Source organism: Parambassis ranga, chromosome 12, assembly GCF_900634625.1.
Source record: "Parambassis ranga chromosome 12, fParRan2.1, whole genome shotgun sequence".
Classification (NCBI taxonomy): Eukaryota; Metazoa; Chordata; class Actinopteri; family Ambassidae; genus Parambassis; species Parambassis ranga.
This window is the reverse complement of record NC_041032.1, coordinates 8,061,826-8,087,154: the sequence shown is the minus strand read 5'-3', so window position 1 is coordinate 8,087,154 and position 25,329 is coordinate 8,061,826. Positions and strand designations below refer to the sequence as shown.

The 25,329-nt window shown below is 41.7% G+C and overlaps 1 protein-coding gene across 1 annotated transcript in view; it reads right to left on the bottom strand.

Annotated features, from left to right (window-relative positions):
- Nucleotides 1-25,329, bottom strand: part of strbp (spermatid perinuclear RNA binding protein) — a 55,258-nt gene that overhangs the window by 12,632 nt on the left and 17,297 nt on the right. The window contains exons 2-6 of the mRNA XM_028417220.1: nt 24,612-24,719; nt 11,711-11,888; nt 4,699-4,961; nt 3,979-4,147; nt 2,271-2,547 (exon numbers count right to left, since the gene is read on the bottom strand). Coding sequence (XP_028273021.1) covers nt 2,271-2,547; nt 3,979-4,147; nt 4,699-4,961; nt 11,711-11,713 — 712 coding nt within the window. The 5' untranslated portion in view covers nt 11,714-11,888; nt 24,612-24,719. The remainder of the gene's footprint in view (nt 1-2,270; nt 2,548-3,978; nt 4,148-4,698; nt 4,962-11,710; nt 11,889-24,611; nt 24,720-25,329) is intronic.

Below are 25,329 nucleotides of genomic sequence, written 5' to 3'. Positions count from 1 at the left end.
TTTCAACACTGTTGATTGCATTCAGTTTTCTTCCCCACACACAATGTGTTGAAAATTACACTTGGGATTTTTGTAGTTTACATCCATCCAGTTACTGATAAATTGATGAAAGGGAGAGCAACTGGAGTGACGAGGGCAACTTTGTGGGATGGAGAGCCCCTATCACCCCCCCCCCCCCCCCACCCCTCACAGACATACACCAAACAAATACCAAAGGAGTGTTTGATTTACTGTGCATGGGCACTGCATGGGGCTCGCCCACTCATTTCATCGTACCCAGTGATGTAAATCAATCTCTCCTTTGTGTATTTGAGGAGGATTTATATTTATTTTGATCCAGGCGGGAGTCAAAATAGGAGTTTGCTTCTTTTTTTTTTCTAAAATACTTAAGGTGCACTTGATTTCACAGGCTTGTAGGGAAATGGTGCAGAGGTAGCAATTCAACAACCTGTCTGATCAAACAAAGAATCAAGCGCTCCTAAAGTAGGAGTGAAAAGAAAAAAAAAAATCTAAGATCGTTTGACCCAGTCTGAAACAAACACAACACAGGAGGGATACGAGGCAGGGTTTAGTCAGAGCGTCGTGGTTGGTAAAAGAGGAGCATTCTTATATCCTTATATGTGAGCGTTTGATTCATGCTGCCCAGCACAGCAGGTGGGCTGAGTTACTACCCTCTCACCCGTTCTGCTACGTACTTGATTAGCATATGAAATCTATGATGTGCAAGGCAAGCTGAATCAAACGCAGCTGTGTATGAATGAGTGCAGTTACATGGGGTTTCCAAGGAGGGTGTATTATGTGCAAGACCTACTGAAGATGAAACAAAACACGCTAAAGAGCCCCTCGGGTCTCTATGAAAACACAGCTAGGTAAATATTTTCCTCATCTCTCTCCCATCAAATCCTTTCGTCAAGAAATGCATCTAACCATCTTCCTCTTCCTACAACATACATCCGTGTGTGTGTGGCTCTGGTGTATCTTTAGGTCTGTCAGAGTGGACCCAGCTGCATGTGAGACCGCTTTTGACTGCCAGTGGATCATTACAGTGTTTCTCCTCTCCCTTGTCCTCCCACTGTTCTCTCAAACGATCCGCTGGCCTCTCCCTCGCTCAGCACCCGTCTTTTATCGTTATCTCCTTCTGTGCTGTTTAAAGAATTCCCTTTGCTATCTCGCGTCTCCTCTAATTTACAGTGATGTCATGGGGCCCTGCTTTACCTCTGCAGCCACACAAACCAAGGCGTGTAGAGACGACTTATAATCAATGATGTTTACATGTAACATCAAACACACCAATTCGCCAGATGACTGATTAAACCAGTATAAAAAAATTACAGTTTATAATCAATATATGGATTATCTGGCATACAATCAGAAGACATTCCATGTTGTTGTGTGTATTTGTGTATTTTTACTCTCTCTAACATGTTGCTAGTGCTCTGACACGTCAGAATTAACAGAGCTAGTACCAGTGCATGTGTTAATGTGAAAAAGTATTAGACCCTGCCTTTTAAAATATGACCCCCATGAATCTGAGCAATTAGATATCCAGTGATCCAGTGTGACACGTGCTTCTATCTGTCAGGTACAAAATACGACTGTGTGTGTCTGTGTATTTCTGTTTTGTGCTCGAGTGACTGTGTGTGTGTGTGTGTGTGTGTGTGTGTGTGTGTGTGTGTGTGTGTGTGTGTGCGCCTGCCTGCGTGCTCTGCTTGGTGTGTTAGAGAGAAAATATGAGCGTCTTGCTGAGGCATGTGGAATGATGTACAGCTAACCTTCGTGCTGCCTCTCGTCTCTCTCGGGGACCTGAGTGTCTAGTTGGATGGGAGCCACAGGATGGATGGGCAGCTTGCTACTGCTCGGTTATTGATTTCGCCGGCCTGCTGGCCTTGCTTCCCCATCACTTCCTCCCACAACTAATTATAACCAGTTACTGCTGCTACCCATGAAAAACAGGGGAATACGGACGGACTGTTAGCACAGATGTTTTTCTGTGTGTCTTTGTAGCATATGCTTTAAAGTGTCACTTATGACCACCTAACATTAAGATGTGGAAAGGATTGTTTTATTGATGTCCTGCTTGAGTACATGTTGTGTCTATTCTTCCCACCTCTGCCTGTACCTGTCTTGTCTTGTGTCAGCATCATTTATGAGGTCAAACCTCTTGTTTGAGAAAACACTTTTATTTATACACTTGTAATACTTGTGATTGTGCATGTGGTTGGAAATCACCCGATAAACAGAGAAACAACTACAACTTTCTTATTTCCTACCTCGATCAGTTTTCTTTTCCTGCTCCTCCTCTTCCTCCTCCACTTCCTCCTCCACCTCGTTTCCTTCTTCCCCATTCTCCAGCTCCTCCCCCTCCACTTCTTCCTCCTCCTCCTCCTCCTCCTCCTCTTCTTCTTCTTCATCTTCATCCTCACCTTCCCTCATTGCTGGAGAGGTGAGGGTAATCTTCAGTGTGAGCTTAGGCTCTGATGTAGTTTGTACCAAGATGGCCGCCTCAGGCAAGGAGCTTGTGACCTCATATTTCTCCTCTGTCAGCTTCTGCCATGAGTCAACAGACAGGTCACACACGACATGATGCAACACAGATGAAGAAGAAAAATATATATGAAGCTTCCAGGTGCTGTAACAACATTATTACTGCAGTATGACAGGATGAATACGGATCTAAGAGAGGTATTTATAGGAAAGAAAGCCTGAACCCTTCAACACATATTAGAGTAGGAGCCATTTCTTACTGGTAGTTTTTCACTTAATTAAAATAGGTTCAATTGTGTAACACAGATATGGAGTAACAAATCATTAAATAACAATTAAGTTAATTCCTTATGAGGACCTATGAAATGTATCTGAAGACAATGTAATCCAAGATCATCAGAGCTTGTACAAGCTCCAGTCGTCTATGAGTTTTCAGACACTGTGTTTATGTGTCTGTTTATCTGTATTCAGTTTTCATTATAAGGAAATCCATTACTGCTGACATCTGTACTCAGGACTAAGATATGCTAATGGTAATGAATGTATGCCTTGCTTGATGTGCACATGAATAAAACACACTCTAACACACAATAGATGAAGACACTTAAATGCTCATTACCCATTAAGCAACAAACAAATGCACACAAAGTCATCATAACTATTAGATAAGCGAATACAAACTAAGCAGCAGAGCGTGCACTGTAGTGTGTGTATTATCTCGACTGCTGTCAAAATGATGAGCTTATTTTTGATGTGAATATGAAACTAGCCTGGAATAGAGGGTTTGTGTCAAGAACAGGCTTTGGATGAAAGCCCCCGCCCCCCCATGAGTATGACCTAAATGACCGAAACAACACCGTCTGTGTTTGTGTGTCAGATGCTGTTTAAGTGAGCGGTTAGTCACACAGGGCCCATCTACATCCCATTTGGCTCTGCTGAGAAAATCAAAATCTCCAGTCACTGGGCTGAGACATTAGATTACCTCCATATCCACACACACACACCTTCTAGCTGTCACAAAATGTAACTGTGCCGAGAGGAGGCTCAGAAATCACCCGGAAATATGTCCTGCACATTTGGGCCTTTGAGTGTGTGTGTTTTAGAGTACTGCATCTTGTGTGTGTATACATGTGAGGTGCCTTGCCTCAATGCCAATAAGGAAACGTGACACTGACATAAAGACGAGAGTATTAATCACACATGACTCATACATACTAAAACACCTCTCAAGTTCTCGCTTGACGATATTGGCATCTCTTATGCTCGCACTGACACCCACAGCGCCTTTCACTCGCACACACACTCAGTGAGAGCTGGTTAATTTAAGGCTAAAACACTCATAAACACTGGAGACTTTTTTTTCAAATAGATTAATGCCTGACGTAAGAGACAACTGAGCAATAAAAACAATACTCTCTTAGATTAAACCTGGTCGTCACTGAGGCTTTAACCCACCGGATGACAATTTGTGTGTGTGCGTGTTTGTGTTCCTACCTCGATCTGTGTAGGTAAATTGTGACAGACAGTGTCCAGCAGTGTCTGTGTGGGTTTGTCTCTGCACATCAGCACCAACTCCAGGTCCATGTCACCTTTGATCAGGAGTCCTTTGGCCACCAGGCCGATCCTCATCACTCCACACAGCACGCCAACGCTGCTGGACTCCCTGTTTAAAAAAAAAAGTCATGAAACTTTTCTTCTGTGGTTTTTAACTGCAAACAAACAGCAAACTTCAATGGTAACTTCCTTTTTAAGAAAATTACTGTTTGCATTATTATAGCATGCAATCATTTTTTAACATCTAATAAATTAAAGTCCAGTGCTATGAAAGGAGTCCAATCAAAAGAAGCTGTCGGCTTATTTGGTCAGCCTAATACCTGAATTTCAAACATTAGGGGTTGGCTCAGTTAAAAGATTAAAATACAGGTTATCCGGTAACACTACAAATAAGAACAGACAGGGCAATTCAAGACCTTAATGAAAAGTACTGAACCATTAATAAAAAGATTCATGGGAAAGACAGCCCACCATGGACACTGTCCAGAGAGTCTCAGGTTGTGGAATTGAACAAGTCTTTGCAGATGTTTCTCATCTGCACCTTTCTTCACCTTACTGTCAGAATGCATGAACTATATAGAAACTATAAATATTAATGGCTTAAAATCAGCAATACTCGGTACTGTAGGTGTAACTTTACTATGCATCAGCTCTGATTACCTGTAGCTATCAGCGGAATCCTCAGTTTCATCTCTGGGCTCGTCGCCGGGGTCGTCCTCCTCTGTGCTGTCTGCTGGTTGGCTGTTGAACTGGTTGTGTACGTCACCGCTGCTCTTATCCAGCCAATCGGAGACATGTTTGAGGGCGCACTCGACGGTGGATACCAGCGTCTGAACGGCTTCCAGTTCTTGAGAGGAGGGGTAGATGGTGGAGTGCTTCGCCATGACGTGACGGTCATCGTTACTAAAGGAACGGAAGGACCTCTGAAAAAGAGGGCAAGAAATAAGATCCAAATTTAGCACATTCTGTTTAAAAACGAAGGTTATACTAGCTGGTATCTACCATTGGTAAAAAGATGTCACCCCCACCAGCGTGCATGCTGATGCTTTTTCCGTGAGCTGTGTGTGTGTGTTTAGTGCAGACAGCACATGCATCTCTTTTATGGTAAAGAAATCAATTCCTAACTCAGTGACAGCTTCCACTTAATGTCAGTGACCCTGACACACACACACACACAGCTTTCAGAAATTAATCTTGCCGCCATCCTCCATATCCACTTCACCTGTCCTAATTCAATCAGACCATTTTGGCCTTGGGAATTCATGTCAGCTCTTCAGTCTTTCTCATTTGTCCATCCTTTTTCTGTAGAAGGAAAACCATAAAAAGAAGGACATCAGGTGCGAGGCATCAGGGAGGCAGGGTGGGGGGGGTGAATGACAGGATAAGAGACGAAGAAGGCCGTATAGTACAGAATCTTTAAAGAAGGAAAAAACATGGTCGTGGGAGGTGGATTCAAAGATTAATGGAGGCGTAAAAGGATGAAGGAGGGGAGCAGGTGTGGCTGAGCCTTTTGTGGCGCTGGCGGTTAATACCTCATGCAGATGAGTCCCCATGCTTATGGGCATTCACGAGAGAACACTTTGTAAATTGTATTGCAGGTTAACATCCCTTTGTGTGTCACAGTGCAGTGTTAGACTAAATGTTAAATGGAAAAGACTGACTTAGACAGCGGACTGTTAGATATTAAACATTTTTCTGTGTGGGGCTACAGTATAAATCAGTAACAGAAATGCCATACATTCTCCCTTAATGCATTATTTCATATTAATTCTAGCAGCTAAGTCATTTCTGTTCTACTGAATTTCACTATTAGCCTTAATTTTGTGCCTCCATCTGTTTTTATATTGCTTTTCTATCTTTTTATCAATCACAAAAAAAACAATTATGATTACACAGTTTACACTGTTACTGTAACCTGAATCTGAAGGATGGGGTTCATTTTTAAACAGCGGAGGTTATCACGCCACGCTGGGGGAGCCCGAGTTCAATGTGAGGAGGGCGCTCTCACCAAGCCACAAAGTGAACCTGCTTATCTCCAAGACCCACATTTCCCTTTATTCACTACACACACACACACACACACCAGCTACCCAAACCACACACCACACTTAATAACCATCACACACACATGCACACACACAGGGCAGAGATGACCTTTTCTGAGTACTGCAGCGAGTGTAGCTTGAGCGCTACTATCAATCTACTTGAAATCGAAGGACCACCTGCGCACATGCACACTGACACGCATAAACACACACACACACACACTTAGAGAAAAGACCTTCAGCCTGAAACCAAACAAAATTTACAGTTTTATGTTATTAGGACCCCAAATGGGAATTAGGTCGACACAAAGTGTCTCTAAACAAATCTGCAGCCCTACAACCTACAGCACACACACACACACTGATACGTAATATACACTTCATCCCAATCCTAATTGAACTGGTGACATTCTCTTTCACTAGAGTGAGCGAGATAAAGCCATTAAACAGAGAGGCGAGTGAGCACTGCACAATGACGGCAGCCTCGCAGCCTGTGTAGCTCAGTATGTAGAGTGTTGCAAGCACATTTGGCAGAGTTACACAGTCCATCCCCACTGAGGCTGCACTGCGACTTTCCAACACTTTGGTGAGGCAATCTGGGCTGACATAGAGCGGATGTAGATACTTTAAAAGAGAATCAGAGAAGGAAAAACTATCATTAAAGATGAAGTATTGAGATCTTTCTAAAATTATGTATGTAAAAAAAACTCTTAGTGGATTGATATTGCAATAGTAGCGAATTCAGGCCATATGTGAATATTAAATACTGTGACAGCCATTTATTTCTCCCAAGTCTTGCTTTGAATCACCACAGCGAGCGTGGCCATGTTTGACATTTTCAGGCCATCAATCATTTGGTATGCCCTAAGATGCTGTTTTCAACATATCTTATGAGACATATGTCACAAAATATTCTACTGCCTTTCTTTAGCAGAACAAAGTGGTAAGTGTTACCAAAGTCCTACTGTGGTTGATTAACCTAAAACAAGTCAACTAATTTCACTAATTATATTATTGACTGCTTATTAAACGGAACTCATTTGTAACAGTAAACTAATTTTAGTCTGCTTTTAAATGAAAAATCAATGTAGCTTGTCGCTTCATGTGGCTTAAGTGAAACTCACAAAACTGTAACTTGGAGTACACCGTACAGTGCACTGTGTGTGTGTATGTGTGAGGAGTGTTTAACAGACCAATAGCTGCAGATTTTATGAGCTGTTGCTAATGGGAGCCTCTGCAGCCATAAACCACCGTGCGAGGAGGCTGCCTATGTATCTATGCATGTGATTTGGTAGTACTCAACTGTGGGGGGGAGTTGCAGCCCAGCTGCTTTGATCACCATTTAAATCAGGCCAGTTAAAGAGGACTCACCAACAAGAATGGACCCCCTGGGCCGGCAAGTGCTGACATAATGTTGCAGATATATACACATGATGAGTGACGTGATGAGTGAGCTACTGTTACACAGATTTCACAGCTGATAAAATAGCAGTAAAATCAACATGTGTGTCAAGATCAATATTATTGTAGATTGTTAATGCACACAGCTCTAGCCTAGCCTTTGTGGTGCCCTAGGCGAGACTATGGTACAACGTATATTGTACCTGGTGTATAATGACAATAAAGATCATTCATTTGTATTGACCATCTTAAACCTTATTTTGTAACCGTATTTGTATTTTGAACCGCGGCTATTGACTCAATATGCAACAGTGTTTTGGCCTTGTAGAGCACAAGCTAGGTGAGACACTGACATGCAAAAAAAAGTAGTACTTTGTGAAAATCCAAATGTTTGAGGGAAGTAGAAAAATAAAATTGATTCAGTGACAGGTGGAAATAATCAGGCAAAGAAGCACATAGATAGATATATTTAATTATTAAATCCCAAATGCCTGAAAGTCACCACATGCACCTGACACTGTGTATGTGTGTGTGTGTACATACAGTATACCTTCATATGCCATTGTTGCACAGTGCCTTTAGACCACACACTTTTACCAATTACACTCCATTTCACGCTCCAGCGAAGCCAACCAGCTGGCAGGCCCATGTTACATAACCACATTACACAGCATTTACAACTCACTGTGTATTGAAGTAGCGTGCACAACACATCAGTGTTAAAAAAAAAAAAACTATAGATGAAACATCAGTATCTTCCATCCATCACACCTATGTTCTGACAAAAACATTTCGGTTTAGAAGGTGTTGTGGCCGAACAGGCACTCAGCTTCACTTCAGCTACTTCACTTCAAGCATTGGAATCCGATGAATTTCCTCTCCATCGCTGCCTGTCTCTCTCTAGCTCTTCCTGTCTCATCCTGTCTCTCTTTGGCCATCTGCTATAAATTACGTGACCTGATGCCAAGGACAAGACACGCTGGAGCAATATCATTTGTGATTGGAAGGATACTTTACACCGGAGTCTTTGCCAGAGAGACGCATCTATTGCCTATTATTTTTAGAGCCCCATTTAGGAGCATTGTACTGTATGTGCGTGCGTGTGCTTAGTCAGTGGACATGATAAGGTGTTGGTGTGCTCTTACTTTTAATAAGTCATGTGCTTAAAGTGCTTGCTGAGTGCTCAGATGACAGCACATAATAGAATACACTGTGAAGAGTGAATATGATAGGAGGAGGGGATAAAGGATGCAGAGAAAGCCTCTGAAAGTGAACAAACAAGGGAAACAAAGGTGAGAAATCCACAGAAGGAGATGAAGAAAAAAAATGGCTTTAATATTTTTATCTAGCTGCAGTGAAAATAATGGTTTGTTTGTCCTGGAAAGCTGACAGGCACGAGCCAAAACCCACTCATGGCAAAACTACACTTAAAAACCCACAAAAATAAATCAGCACCTAAAAATATCAGCCACAAGCATTTCACATAAGTGCTGTCACATGTCTTTAAATGTAACTATGACGACTTCAAAAACTTCAAACGCCCATCACAAAATAGGCCAGGAGTGATGGGACAAGCAACACTGAACAAAACAACTCGGTGCCTTCTCTGCAACATCCAGCAGCCTGGGGGAGATTGCATTAAAAATTCATCCTGTGATTTATCTGCACTCTGCTTGGCAGGCCGGCCGCCACACTCCGCTATCCTGTTTTATTGTGCACTCCCTCCCTCCCTCCCCTTCTCTCTCTCTCTCTCTCTCTCTCTCTCTCTCTGTCTTTCAAATTACCACATGCAAGCCGTCACACACACATGCACACGATGGCAGGCTACACAAAATATATAAACAAAGCCCACTCTCAAGGCTGCTGCAATACAAAATAGGCTGTCCTGATAAACATGAATGGGATACCAAACCTTATACAAGGAAATATATAGAGCATGCCATCAATACCGCCTTGTTTTAGCTGGGATGACATTCATCTAAAGCCAGCTGCAATCATTCAAGCTTGTAAACCAGCCTCCCCTAACTGCAGTACCCTCCTACCTTATACTAGAGCAGAATTCCTTTTTGTTATGTGTCCTTTGCTCCTAGTAATGTGCCTGCATGGTTTAAAAGGTTTAGTTCCTGCCTATAAAATATTACAACCTGACTGCTAAAAGCATATGAGCTGACATTGCACTGTTTTTGGGCATACTCGGGTATGTCTAAAGTCATAAAGTACCAGACTGCATTTTTTTAAATAAACTGATAAGACACAGCAAATCTGCTGCCGGTTAGCCTTCCTACTTCCTGGTAGCCAACATCATCACCACAATCTGTAGGTACAGCAGCTTTTCTGTCGGATTAGACCAATTTTAGTCCAATCTTTGCTCCCCATGTGCATCATTTACCCCTGGACAGCCATGATCCAGTCACTGCTTTACCAGTTCCTACTTGGAATGTTTTTAGTTGCAAACATTGCATAGTAAAAAAAAACATCCCAGAAGACCTTCGGAGATGCTCTGACCCTCTGTACTCTACAAGCTTCAAGCTGCCAGAAAACATGTTTACAGAATGGTACTCTATTGATAGTGTGTGGGCAATCTGATGGACAGATGCTGCCTGCCCAGCTTATGTCTTCTCACATTTGACCTCTTTGCCTGTATTTGAAGTAGTCAAGTGTAAGACAGATTCAGGCACTACCTAGATGGAGCTTCAGGAAACTGATAGATGGGTTCCTCCATAGCGTCACGGCTAGTTTTGGTCATAATAGACTCTCTCTCTTGCTTGCCTATTTTTCCTGAGTTCAAAACAAGTAGGGGTCTTTTAAAATAAAGCAAACACAGCAAAGTGAAAGCAAAACCACATAAATCTAAAACATTTCTGCACAGTAAGGACAAATGATGATGTGCAAGGACACAATACACAACAAACAACTGTAGACAAAAAAAGTCAAGTCGAAGTATGCGCATGTTCTAGTGTGTGTGCAAAAAAACAAATGACAACGCAGACAAAAATGTGTGCTTGTGTATTACTTAAATGCAGAAAGCTTGAAAGTCAATATACAGTAAGTGTTTGGTGTATCGTTGTGGTTTGTGGGTGACACCTTTTGGCAAGGTCAGTATTTGCTGCATCACCACGACCTTAGATTAATCACAGCAGTGTGTTTGCGGCACAGACATACACTGGTCTTATTACACCCTGTGTTATTTATGAGCTCAGCCATGTACCCTCTCCTGCATCATCCAAACTCAGCGCCTTCAGTAACGTCTTGTTTTCTTTCCATCTCTTTCAATCAGTTTTTTCTTCCTCCTCCTCCTCCTCCTCCCTGCATTCCTCCATCCTCCCTTTACAAACTACTCTTCCACTTACTTCCTCTTTGCACTGCTTCTCCCTCCTTCCACCTCTTGTTCTACTTTTTAATAATTCATCTTGTGCTTTGCTCCCCCCCCCCCCCCCCCCCCCCCCCCCCGGGAACCAGCCCCCACTGTCACAGGCCAAGACCATTAATCAATCCCTCGTCTCGCTCTTGCTCTACCGCTACCTCTCTCTTAGCTCCTAACCTCCCTTCTCTAACCCATTTCTCCATTTCCCACTAGCTTTCGACACCCTCTGCTTTTCATCTTGCATGTTTCTGTCCATCACCTTTGATTTTTATGGTCTTTAATGCTCCCACTTGTCAGTCTTTCCTTTCACCAGTCCCCCCCCCCCAACAATACTGCAGCTCTTTTTACAGCACCTGCATCTTCCTGTAACAGGCCATTTGTGCATGAGCTTACATAAACAACAAACCTTTCTACACGCATTCAGGATGCACTGCACAAGCCCCAAAGAAAAAGTGTAAAAGACTCAACAGTAATTAGTAACAGATCTCTTTTCCCTTTTTCTGTTAATCACCACTGTCCATGCTTTTCACTGTCCGTCTTCTTCTGTTTCCTTTCATTGTTCTCCATCTTCTTAACTTCCTGTCTCTTCCATTCTTGTCTTCTCTCTCCCCAGTGATAATGTATCACCTATCTCTCTATCATCTACTCTACCAAAAATGCTAATCTATACAATCCTGTCTGCACAGGCCTTTATCAAGCATCTATCTCACATGCACACACACACGCATGTCTAGAGTAAGTTATCAGATTGAATTCCTACACCCCCGGAGTCTGGACGCTGCCTCCTAACTCTACAGCTCTACAGTGGCTAATCCACTTTGCGCACAACCGCACACAAACACAAACACAGGGAGTGCATTACCATGCCTGCAGGAGGAGTGGTCACACGTTTCCTTCCTGCTGACGCCCAACTTCTGGAGTTGCTGGGCTTGTGGTGGGGTGCAGAAGTCAGCGGTGGTCAGGATGTTGATGTGTTGTTGTTTCTGCTCTTCATGTGCCCCTCTGTCACTCCAGCCACTAGTCTACAAGAGGTTGTACTTCTGGGGAAACAGAGAGGGGGAAGAGAGATAAAGTTTTGATTAATACTTTTACAGAAAGGTTTTATTGTTTTAAACCAATATTTTTTTGCAAGACTTCACCATGTTTGTTAATGCATATAACAATTTAATGTCACCTATGGCCATGTAACAAGAGAATAACAAGACTTTAGCGTATATTTATTCGTATTTGTACTAAGCTGAGGAAATCTGTGGTGGCGATGGAAAACTTTAATCCATGCATCTGTACCTCGACTTCACACATACACACTCATGCACACAGGGCATGAGTAAGTCAGCAGGGGTGCAAGGCCTGCCCTGGAGTAACAGATCTGACAGACTCCCTGATCAGCCCATGTGGCGATAGACATGTGGACGCATACACACACAGAGGGCTTCATTCATTTTTCATGAGCTGGCAGGGGTCTAAGGAAGGGGGATGTAATACAAACATGTACTTGTTTTCATACACTGGCTTTCACACTTAAGGCCCAACACAGCCACTTGGATTCACGCACACATGCAAGCTGATTGACATGCTAACTGCTCTTTGTTATCATTTTCTGCAAAGACGTGCAGTATACTGGGAAGTAAGGACAAAGACCAGGGATCCAGCACACAACAGGAGATTACACTGAGACCAATACAACATGTATGTAGATGTATCGGCAGTACTGTTATCAGTGGGAAAACAGTACAAAGCAGCTGCACCATACTGACAAACGATCTGCTCTTTACATAGACTTTTATTGGAATAATGTCTGATCTGTCTAAGTAATCTGTCAGTCTGATCTGACTGACGCACACACTCCTTATATGTGCCACCTCTGAGTGAAATTTCAGGGCTGCATGTATGGAAGGGGCTCACAATACGCATAATCAATTTAAAGGTTAATGCCATCACAGTGAGCCTTTAAAGCAACATCATGTGAAATGTGAATGCAATGTGAGTCATTTTCAGCCACTATAGAAGAAACGGTGGCAAATTTTCATGGATAAAACGCAGAGCTGTTTATTGCTTGGTGAAAATCCATTGTGTTGCTGAGTGCTCCTTTGAGCAAAGTGTTTGACAGTAATGGTTCTTCTGACTTTATATTTTCCAGGCTTCCATTCTGTGAACAAAAAACTAACACAACAATAAAGTTATGCTGAAAAAATGATGAACAGGCTCTACAGAAAGTCACACAACCAGGCATAAACGACTATGCCTTTTATAAAGAGTTATTTGTGGCTTCTAACCTCAGCTCATCAGGCTTTGAACTAAACATGTAGTTTTGCTGTAAAAAAAAAAACATGAACCAGTTTAATCAGCACGGAGAAAGCCGAGAGACAGACGCATACTGTTCCTGAACACAACATGAAATGTCAACAGTATCGCCGCTGACTTACACAGGCATGTCTGACCACGCTCAAACAAGAAAAGCAATTACATTTACAGAGCTGTGCATGTCTGACTCAAATACTGACTGAAAGTACAGTGCAATAAGTTCAATATAACATAACATCGATATAGGCACCAGATTTTTTAATTAAAAATGAAAAAGTAAAGAGGTTGGATTGCACATAATTGAGCATCACATTACAGCTGAATAAAAAGTGAAAAAGTGAACTGACCTCTGACCCACAGCCATAGCAAATATAATATAAAGCTTACAAGAACTACACTGTCACATCAACAGTGACCTTTGAACCCCAAACACTAATGTGTTTTTCCTTGAGCCTGAGCCTTGTTACTGGATTTGGGTTTGATTTGAAGTCCATTTCTGACATCAGAGTCTTTGCCTTAGCAATCAGCAACCTTGCAGAACAACATGTAAGTTTGTATCAGAGCTGTATGTGTGATGAACACATGTAATTGTTGGTTTCTCTTGGACCTGCTGGGGGATTAAATTGCAGTGATGCTGCAGCATCTCAGTGGGATCCAGGAAGAACAAGAGAAGGAGCGAGAGTGGGAGGAAGGCAGTGAATAGGGAAATGATGGAACTGGAAATGACCATGAACAGGGGCAAGCAGGGCAGAAAGAGGCAGAACTATCACACAAGTACAAAGTGGCACGAGCGGGAATCGGATAAACAACAGCACCAGATATTGAGCGAGCCCCTCAGGCAAACAAACTCCACCAGAGGCTGCTCCTCATTCCCTCTCCTGCCCTGTCCCTGAGCCTCTGGACGATGGCCTGCCACACTGACAATTACCTTCTCAACACACCTGGCAGCAGCTGCGTCTGTGTCTGTGCACTTGTGTTTTGCCAGTTACCTTACAGCCAATGCTGCTTGCTGGAGGGGGGTGTAAGCTCTCTTCCAGCATGGCTTGGCCACTTAGGACTGTGTATGCACATGATTATAGTGCATGCACACACAAACACAGACACAGATACAAACATCCTGCCAAGCAGCATAATAACACTGTGCCGGCCCCCCATTCGATCCTCATTATCAGAACAATTCAGTGATGAACAACAACACCAATCCTCTTCCTTTGTTTCTCTCTCATGGTACGTTCTCTATCATTTTTTTTAATTAAAATCAAGCGAACATGAATGAAAAAGGCCGTAAACATTATAGCCTGGAAATAATATGAAGCTAAATAATATGCTACAAGAATCAACACATAAATTAACCCCTGGAAATTCAGAATAACGTGGCCTTTGCAGTATGCACGCCCTCCATCTCCCACTGGGACAGAGGGCGGATAAGTAGACCATGTTTTAACATGCAAGGCTGCATGGTTCTTGTACAAACTGTATCTGCCTGTTCATAAATCCTCATGCGATTTTGTTCTCCTAACACTGACCAATAATTACCTTCCTGTCTGCATCCACTTTCAATATCATTTTGCACACCTCTTACTAACATTCATTTCCCATTTTTCTTCTTCTTCTCTCTTATTCACACCATGCTGCTGGGTCATTAATGTGTGATTGTGTGTTATTCTCCCGAGAAGGGGAGGGGAAAAGAGGGAACTGGCAGAAGCCCTGCCTCATTAGCGCTGGTAGTGTGGACATTAGCATGTGCACATTACACACACACACAGACACCATCACCTCAATCTGCTTCTATAGTTATAGAATATATTCCTCAGACAAGTTCAGGCACAAGGGAAAACACACACCTGTGCTGCATCCTTCCTTCGCCAAGCGCTGGCAGTTTTCTATACTGAGAAAAGATTCAGGCAGAGGATGAGAAACAGGAGGATAGAAAGGAACTGAAAGATGAGGGGAGAGATAGCGCGGTTGGGGAATTTGCTGAGATCGCTCCGAGCAGCAATTTACACCTTTCTCATCTGATAACCATCAAATAAGATGAGCAGCGGAGGAGACAGAGTGAAGGGACACGACGGATTGACAAAAGGCAGAGAGAGTGTGCTAATTAGTGGCGGAGAAGCTTATTTTCACAGCATATTCCCCATTTCTGCTTAACAGTGTTATCAAATTAGCACACTTTGGTTCTCTTTCTAAGTTTCCTCCTCGAGTCACATTGCCAGCAGGATGCCAAAATGACACACTTTAATTCTTTTTCAACAGTGAATCTACTTTTGATTTGTCATCATACAATTAAATTAAATGGAAAGCATGTCTGTTTTTTTTTTTTCTATAATCAACGACTCCCGCTAAATCTGTACAGGTGTCTATGTGACCCAGAGAAGCAGGTCTAAACTAAATATTTGCAGGTATAAATAAGGGGAGAGGATATTTCTAGCTGTGTTTTTTTTAAGTTATTTTAAAGCCGAACTGTTGATTTTTCTCTCCCATAACTATTCCTAGGTGAATTATTTTAGGTCTTATGAATGCTCTCCTCAGCAGCGCTGTTTCTGACACATCATGTTTAAACATTCATTACACAGCTGAACGCCTGTTTGAGTGTGTGAGCAGCCAGTGTGTGTTATATTATCACTGTCACGTGTGGCTGGCTCTAGGGTTATTGGTGCCATAATGTTTGCATCTGGGAAAACATCTGCAAAAAGTGCGTGTTAATTAGTTGGACAAACAAGCTGCCCAAGACACCAACACACACACACAGGCGAAATGAAACTCTTAGGTCCAGGTGGTGCACGATAATCAGAATGGATGCAGAATCACTCTCCTACACTCATCCCTCTAACCACCCTGGCTGTGCTGAAGCGCGCATTGTGTAAACAGGTGCTACCCTGTTTGCTCGGACTGTCTCTCAACTGAGAGTGAGACAGACAGTATAGCAGAAAGAGACAGAGACAAATGGGGAAACAGGAGGTCAGAGACAGGCAGTCTTATAGGGAAAGGAGAAGGAGAATCATCAGGGGAGGGCTGAAAACACAGCATGATAGAGAAGCAGCTTCATTGTGTTTGCAGTGGAGACAGCAGAGAGAAGCTCCTGCTGCTCAGCAAGACAATAATGAATCTTGAAAATAAATCTCAATTTTGATGGAAATAAGGATTCTCTACAAACCCTCTATAATGCATATTGTGTCCCTGTCCCACATTACTGCTCCATCTCCAACATCTCATCTCCATCCATATTTCCCCATCTCATTTTCTATTTCCTTATTTCTTGATGTTTTTTTCCTTCATGTTTTCTGCTGCCAAGGGAACATCCTTAATGCCCCCATATCCAGCAAAGGAGACCGGAGTATCGGAGACAGATTAGAGTGCAAATAGGCTGACTAAAATAGAAGTAGTAATTTGCGTGAAATCTGGGGTGGATAAAGCAAGGTTGAAGTGTGTGGTAAAAAGAAAGAAGGAAAGAAAAGGTTTCACTCTGACTTTTAGAGCAAGTTTACAAAGTTTTACACTCAGTAAACACCACCTGCCAGCTGTAGGAATTTCTGACAATTTCAAGACAAACAGATGTTAAGCACTATTGTATGCCAACAATGGAGACAAACACTGAATGTCCACATCATGTGGGAGCTTTTCAGCACTAGAATAAAGACAGAAGAAGACAAAAAAAATAAACTTGGGTGTGAAGAAAGCCTCAATTCCAGGAGCAGCAGGATTGGGTTAGCTGGGAAGAAGCACAGAGAGACAGACACTTGAAAGGAAACCCTTTTAATTAGACTCGCTGTTCTGATTTGGGTTTCATGGTGATGCTAAGCCAGCTAAGGAATCTAATGACCACATGGACAAATCTAAAATATAAGTGTGTTTTCATGTTGACTTCTAATAATTAAACAAAAATCATTATAATTTAGTATGACACAGTTCAAAGTAATATACTGCCATAGCATTGATTTATGAGGAAGCACACAGTCGGCTTCAAAGGGCTGGAGGAGGCAGCCATCATGTGAATGCTTATGTCCAGATTTAGTATCACTGTATTCTCTACTCTGCAGACATGGTCTTAAGGAAATAGCATGTCGTAGATATTATCTGCATTATGTCTCATTAATGCAGGACGATGCAGCAGGCTCAGCGCACGCTGAGAGGATTTAGAACAAAGGACACCTGGAACTGTGTCAGGTATGTCCCTAACGGACGTGGTCATCCTCATTTCCGAAGCCGAAAGGGATGCTAGAGCACAGACTTTACACCTATTTTCAAGCCACGTCTCTCAAGAGCTCTGTCCTTGTCTTTTTTTCACCTTGCTGACAGATTTCTGTTTTTGTTTTTCTCTGTCTATGCCTTAGCAAATCTGCTAATGTTGAACACTTGACACTGAGTGTAATTAACAGGCACAACTACTGCCTGCAGCATGGAGACACTGTCAAGTATTGGCCCCATTGAAACATTACATAGTAAATTAAAACTATGACCCTCAATCCATTTCTGTAAATGAGAAGCCCTGCTGATTTTTAATCCAGCAATGTTATCAGAAATGGCTTCACACCTGAGAGCAACTGTAAATGAAATTTAGAGCCCAGCAGAATGGAAAACTTACACTGCTGACACTTTGATTGGACTCTGGTTATTCTGTGGATGGTTTTAAGCAGCTGCATCTTCTCTTTTCCGGAGTTGTTTTTTAAGCTGGCAGGTTTTGTTTCACATATGTAAATTAGATTTTAATTTTAATTGTTACAGAAATCATTTTTAGCAATGTATTGATGTTTTTAGATGAATTGATAAGCATTGCATAGAGGTTCCACATGTTCTATGTTAATGCTAAAGATAACTTGTGAAACCTATTACTCTAAAACGATGTTTATTGCGTTATAATTGTAACAGTTTTAGAGCCACAACAAAAATGTACAAGTGGATCGTAAGTGAACACAATCCTCCATAGGATCGATATGATCAGAGTGGACAGACACACAGAAGCAATTACCTCTCCTACTGACTACCTCGCTGATTTCCCCACTGATCTCAACTCTCTGGTCCAATTTACTGTGCTTATGTTTTCTTACCGTTATAGGTCTTGTTGGTATTTCACTTAATTATTTTCCATCTCAAACTTCCAACGTTTCCAAAGTCAAACTTTTCAACTTACTGGCAATTTTAAAATGTTTTCATATTCATCCATCTGATCACTATTCTTAAATGAAATAATAGTCAGTGAATTCAAAGTTTCTTCAGGTTTTGTTGTTTGATTATTGTTACTTTAAAGTCTCTCCTATAATTACAATACAATACAATTTTATAATTAAAACAGAAAACCATTCTTAAGCTATACTTGTCTTATATTTTAATGCACAACATGTAATGGTTTTTTTTAATCATAATTATGTGCCCACTACACTCTACACAGAATGTAATCACTACACTCTCGCAGGTCCACAAATGCTAAATAATAGGGTCCGACAGTTCAATGACTATTACCTTTAATAATATCTTTACAGAGCCTGCAATCAACACATCAGCCAAACACACTACATCTACATTATAGCACTGATGCAGAGACTGATGCAGGTGCCTTGCAGAAAGATGTGGGAAAAGTTACTCTAAATTATTACACTTTAGTTTATTGATTGAAATCGATATTTTAATCTATATTACCAGCAGGACATTTTTTTTAAACCCAGTAATTGATTTCTGTGTATTGATCATTCTCTGTTGACTCCTGGTTTGTGAGCTTTCCTGTGACCTCTAATTGTACACTACAGAAAAAGTGCACTCACCGTTCCCCTTGAAAAATGATAGTGTTCAGATGCCCTGCGTATGTAGGACGTTACTGTAGCTCTGCCTTGACTGGGCCGAGGTGCAGGCCAGGAGAGGTCGGAGCAGAGAGTATTGATGAGAGGGCAGAATGCACAGAAAATGCTGAAGTTGCTTCTGGGAGGGAAATAGATAACATTGACAAGGGAGTGTAACTCCCCTCGGTCGATTATTAAAATGGAGAAAGCTGTGTGTGTGTGTGCACTTCCTGCTAAGGGTGTATCAGACCATCTATCTATCCATCCATCTATCCAGTATGTACAGTAGAATGCCATGCTTTCACATCATCTTACTCAACTGCGTATGAGTAGTGTCCTACGTCAGTGTGTGGAATAAATAGACTATCACTATGCCAGAACTGAAGCACGCTGTAACTGTGTGTGTGTGTGTGTGTGCACTGGTAGGCTCCTGCTGTGCTGATTTCAGCAGTAACAGATGGTCCTGCCAGGGCTCTACCGTGGCTCCACAGTCCGTAGTCTGTGAGAGGACTGTGAATGTGCCTTGTGTGTGTGTGCTGCTGATTTTCTCCTATGCTTTGCCACAAATACACACACACACACACACACACTTCACCTTCATACCTCTTTTACATACCGCAGCACACACACACACACACACACACACAGACACTGATTGTTTCAGTGTAAGTAATATGTTAGTGGTCTTTGGTCTACTTGTCAGTTCCGTTGACACTTAGCGGCTTAATCCCGCTTGAAAGCTCTCTTCAGTCTTAAGCTCATGTTTGCCAACACATAAAGTTGTCACACCTCCCCATCCCTTTGTTTGTGTTTGAGTGTGTGGGTATCATACAACATACAATACATCAAGCATACATTGTTAATAAAATAGAGTATACGGAGCACAGAGCACCTAAGCTGACAATAAATTTTACAGCTGGAAGGAGGTCAAAGCCCCAAAAATGGGTCATAGAAAAATCTAATTATTTGTAGAGAATTGAGGTTAGAAGTTGGTCCCTGTGCAGTGTTGTTACAACCCTCCCAATTATGAAATATATACTGTATGCAATAAACTCGTGAGGACAGCTAGGGTCATCCAGATGTGGACTAATTCTCTAATGGGCTTTCACAATACACAGACAGGCAAGCAAATGTGTGCACACACACACAGCTGCAGTCTGTGATGTGTCCACTGTCTATTTTCATTAATAAAAGCAGCGGTGGTGGCAGCAGATGAGTAGATTAAAGGGAAAAAACAAATTACGTCAAGTATTTTTGAGAAATGAATTTCACTGAATTTTATAATCTAATCTAAAATAAATAAATAAATAAAAAACTTCAGGGGTATTGGGAGAGTGTTTTCTAACATTCTGCCTCTTTCCATTTGTCAGTTGTTTCTCTCTCTCTCCATTCTCTGTGGCAGAGAAATCTCTTGAATGCAGATTGCTTTCCCCTTCTGCTGAAATGACTGAATTTATTGCCTACTATTGAAACTATTGATTTCAGGGAAAGTACAGTGCAAGAAAATGTATTTTCTGTGCTCATGCAAGGTTTCAAATGACGCTTGCAGGCAACAGAAACCGTTACAGGTATCTCAGTGTAAACACACATATAGTGCCATCTGTTGTGTGCTTAGTTCAGATTGAGAAAATAAACATGCTTGTGTATGAGATCTATCTGATAGTAGTGCCCATAAAATGTGTGGTACACATTAGGCTGCTTCATTTTCTCTCCCTACCCCCTTTACTTCTTAATCTACACTGCTTTAGCAGGAGCAGATCAGTGCCTCCATTCATTCCAGGTCAATTTGGGCAGTGTGCTCGATATGGCCGTCTCATTACACACTTCCTTCCTGTCTGTCTCTCCGACTCAGGGGAGAAGATGGAGGGACTGAGACGGAGAAAGGAAGTAGCAGGAGGAGGAAGAGGAGGAGAGAGCAGAGGAAGGGTGGGATTTGATGGGGGTAGGATGTGAGAAAAGGGAGGTTAGAGGAATTTAAGTGCAATGTGATGCATGAGGAAGGGGCGATCAGGAAGATAATCAGGAAGATACAAAAGAGTGGGAGTGATGCAGCATAGAATAATGGAGTCATAAGGTAAAACATGTAGGTGGCGAGGTGGAAGGAAGAAGGAATAAAAAAAAAGACATTTATAGAAATATTTTATTTAAAAAATTAAGACTAAAACAAACTTAGCCACAGGAACAAGATCATTAATAATTCAAAACAAATTATTATGAATTAGCCAAATTTTATTTCCTGCATTTTTAAATTTAGAGTTTGTCTTCTAGGCTGTCTTCCCTGAGGACATTCCCATTAAAACCACAGATTAAGATTTTAAAATTAAAGGAAAATTTCAGCGACTTTAAATCTAATCCAACCATGACAATTTGTCTTTGTCTTATAACATGTGGACATGCCTGCTAATAAAACCAATAGTGATTGGATTTTCTTTAGACATTTTCTAGACATTTAATGGCCATGAATGGACAATCGTCACTAACAAGTATGAAAGTGTCATCCTCAGCCCAGAGCTGTTTTTCTCCTTATGCAGTTCATGTAACTTTGTTTACATGAGTCTTAATTGCTCTTCATGCCAAAAGAACCAAAACAACATGTGACTCACAAACTGTCTCTTTACTGCATTTAGAGTCTGACGCTCATGTCTGTGTGTGGAGAAAGCATTAGATTGCAACAAGGCATGAGACAAAGGAGGGAAAGAGAGTAAGAAAATAGATTCAGCCTTAACTTTTCCCTTTGGGATTGGTCACCATGACTACGGAAGCATTTTCATCTGAACGTGGGACAAACATAAAGAAAAGACACACACAAACACAAAGCAAAAGAGAGAGAGAGAGAGAGTGCTATCATGAAGAGAATGTGACAGTAGATCTACATGTAATGATAGCAGATAAAACACAGCTCCATCTGTGGTATAGATAACATTGTATCAGCATATACCCCCATCAGGGCATAACATTCTAGATGCTATTACAAATACATCTGCCATTTATAGCGCTGCAGCTAGCTAACCACAGGACACTTGATCTCCAACAGAAAAACACGTAAGGCGGCAGGAAAAAGCAGTGACCCAATACACACACTAGAGGAAATCAGAGACCAATGAGAACAAACAGCATCAAGAGACTATAACATCTCATCTTACTACCAGACAATCAGACTCCATCTATATTTCAAGGGCTACGGAAAACTGTAACAATGGGCTGTCATGATCCAAGATTAGTGGAGGGCGCCTTTAATGAGGAGGAGGGCACACAGGGATCACGTTTCCTCACTGGTGGACAAACCACGGTATCACCTGAGGGCAATTTGTCCAACTTCGGTAACAAACACTTGAGGAAAAGTAATTGAACTTGTCCATTAAATCCTGAATCTCATGACATAGCACATCATTATGGACTCTGTACTGATTAATGAAGCAAAAGTATTGATAAATCCAATCAGCATGACATTACTGCCTTTACCTTCCTCTGAGCTGATCTGATGGCTGCACCACAGCAGGACTTTTGCTTGCATCAGCAGTATGTTGATGATTTACTATCTGTTTCCCAAAACAGTATAGGTGGGCAAAAATTATGCTCAACATGGGAAACGACTGCCTCGGTTTTTCTCTGCAAAAAGGTTTGTCAATATTTGCATAAAGTATCGCCAATGTTACCGAAGATGAATTATTTATGGGAAATAAAGGAAGGAGACTTGTAAGGGTGGTTCTGTGTGACAGTGTTGCCATGGCCTACGAAATGTGTGTATGTGTGTGTGTGTAAGTGAGTGTCAATGAATGAGCGTGCATGTGAGCAACAGAGTGAGGAAGAGAGAGAGAGATGCGCTCTGCTGCGCTCACCGGCAAAGTCACTGCTTTCTCAAGGACACTGCGGCTAAGGGGCAAGAAAGAGAGAAGGAATGACACGGGGAGAAAAAGCAGCACTGTAAGACAGGACGAAACCAAGACACTTGGTGACAGAAGGCTTAGTAAGATACAAGAACAAGTAGAGAAAGCTGTGAGAAAAAGTGAGTGGTGGAGGTAGTAGAGAGGAAAACGTGTAAAAGACAGAAGGGGGGGGGGGGGTGCTCTGAGCAGAAGGATGAACATGGGAACACAGTAGTGTCTCTCCACAGTTTGTGTGTGTGTGAGTGAGTGGAGGGCATTTACTGTGGAGGAGGGTGTAAGTTTCTGTGAAAGTGGAAGTGAAAAGTTTTCTCGCTGAAAAGCCATAGCAAGGTGTACAGAGTGTAAAGTAACCAGAAGAGAAGAGTGCCTCACAATGATAATATATATATAGATATATAAGTGTTAGGGTGTTCCACAAAAGTTCGCCAGCACATAAAGTTGTCACCCCCCCCCCCTCTTTGTTTGTGTGTGCAGATATCACACATCAAGCACAACACAGAGCACCTGAGCTGACAATACATTTTACAGCTGTTTTAGGCTTGCTCCTTGCCTGTGTGCGCAACATCGGCTAATTTTAGCTTTTTTTCGAATGCACACACATTTCTAACTACCCAAGGATTGTTTTGATTGATGCACACTAACATAATGTAGAATGTGAGCCACTGCAATTCACAGAAAGGGCACAGATATCATCATTATTAATGGATTTGATTGATATCATTTAAAGAACCTAAAAAGGCAAGAAATCAATGAAAATGTCTAAAAAACTATTGATCAGATTAAATATCAAAGACAAAATCAGCATATCATTGCATCAGGTAAGGTTGGATCCTGTTCATTATCATGGCTCTACAAATGATTTTAATGATCCATCTCTCAAATTTGTCAATTAATGTCTGCATGTATTTTCTGTGATTCAGGCACTAATCTCTCAGCAGCACTAATATGAACTAAATTGACTTCATTAACACTGACAAGCCACGCAACACAACATCCCATCGAGCTAATGCAGACACATTGTGGTTCTGTTATGTGAAGCAGCGCAGTGCTGCAGATTTTTTTTTCTGGCCAGCTCAGCCTCACTAGCGATCCACTAAAATCTCTACAGCAATCAATTATTTACACATAAACACACACACGCAGACCCCAAAATACTCCCACTGAGATGATAGTGGGGAAGGCTGCTGGGTGAATTGCATAAAAGCTACTTTACATACATAAGTAGGCAGTTCACCAAAGCACAGAGTAAACACGGTAACCACTAGGACCACGGCTTCTGACCGCCTGTGATCAAAACATGAGTCTGACCTAAAAGCATCATGGGGGTGTGCAGCAATAATAATAATAATAACAGGCCCACAAGTTCATTGGAAGCCATTTTGCACTGGGACTGCACATGTTGCATTTTTAATATGTCTGTTTTTTCCGTCCTATTCTGATCATTTAAAATGATAGAAAAGTTGTACAGCACATTTTCAACACACTTCCATGGGTCTCTTAGTTATCCAAGTTAACCACTGACTTCTTTTCAATATTTGACCTCTAAAAAGTAATAATCCTGACTGATGCCACATTACCTCAGGCTGAACACACAAACTGACTAAACACATGCATGCACAGTGGAAACACACTCAGTCTTGGACTCAGCAGGGGTGTGAAGTAACCTCTCAGCTACAGGGCAGCTCTTTTTTCTGGCTTATTAGGCTGCTCTGTAAACACTCAGTATGCAGCCAAACAGAGATCGAGATACAGAAGACATATAGATTGATAAGAACGATTTTTTGTTCAGTTCACTCACCTTCCTCTGTCCTACTATCAGTTTATCTGCCCACTTTTCCTCAGCGTCTATCAGCCAGTCTGTCTGTCTGTCTGTCGTCACGGTGTCAGAGCAGGCAGGGTTCAGTACCTGAGAAGACACAAGTTCAAAAGATAGTTAAGATCAATAGAGAGCACTTAAGAGATTATGTTCGGCTTGACTTTAGTCACTCAAAAAGAAGAGGAGCAAAATGGTGGAAATAAATATGTGTTTGCAATGTTAAATATATCTCTTTGCACACAGTGGCAAAGAGAGAAAAGTACAAGATAATGACGCTGACGCTCACTGTCATTTTACTATTTCCTTCTTCCTGCAGATATTTAAGGGGGGGGGGGGCACCTAACAGATGGTGAGGACAGAGGAGGGTGAAGGGACAGCTAGGTAAATGAAAAAGAAAAAAATTCAAATGAAAGAATAGAGTACAGAAAAAAGGAGCTGAAAGACAGTATAGAAAATGAAGTAAACAGGAATTGTGAAAATGCAGAGGAGGAAGCTGGCTCCCATGTTACATTTGCATGTTTGTCATTACAACAACAGCTCCATTGCTTTGCATGCAAACAGCTTACTCTAAATGAGCATATTGATAATAATTTGTTAACTATTCTTCTAAATCTGTTATTTTAGTAAACCATTAACCATTTTTTAAAAACTTCCATTAATCCTGTATGGCAATAAACTGCTAAACTAATTGATCTACATA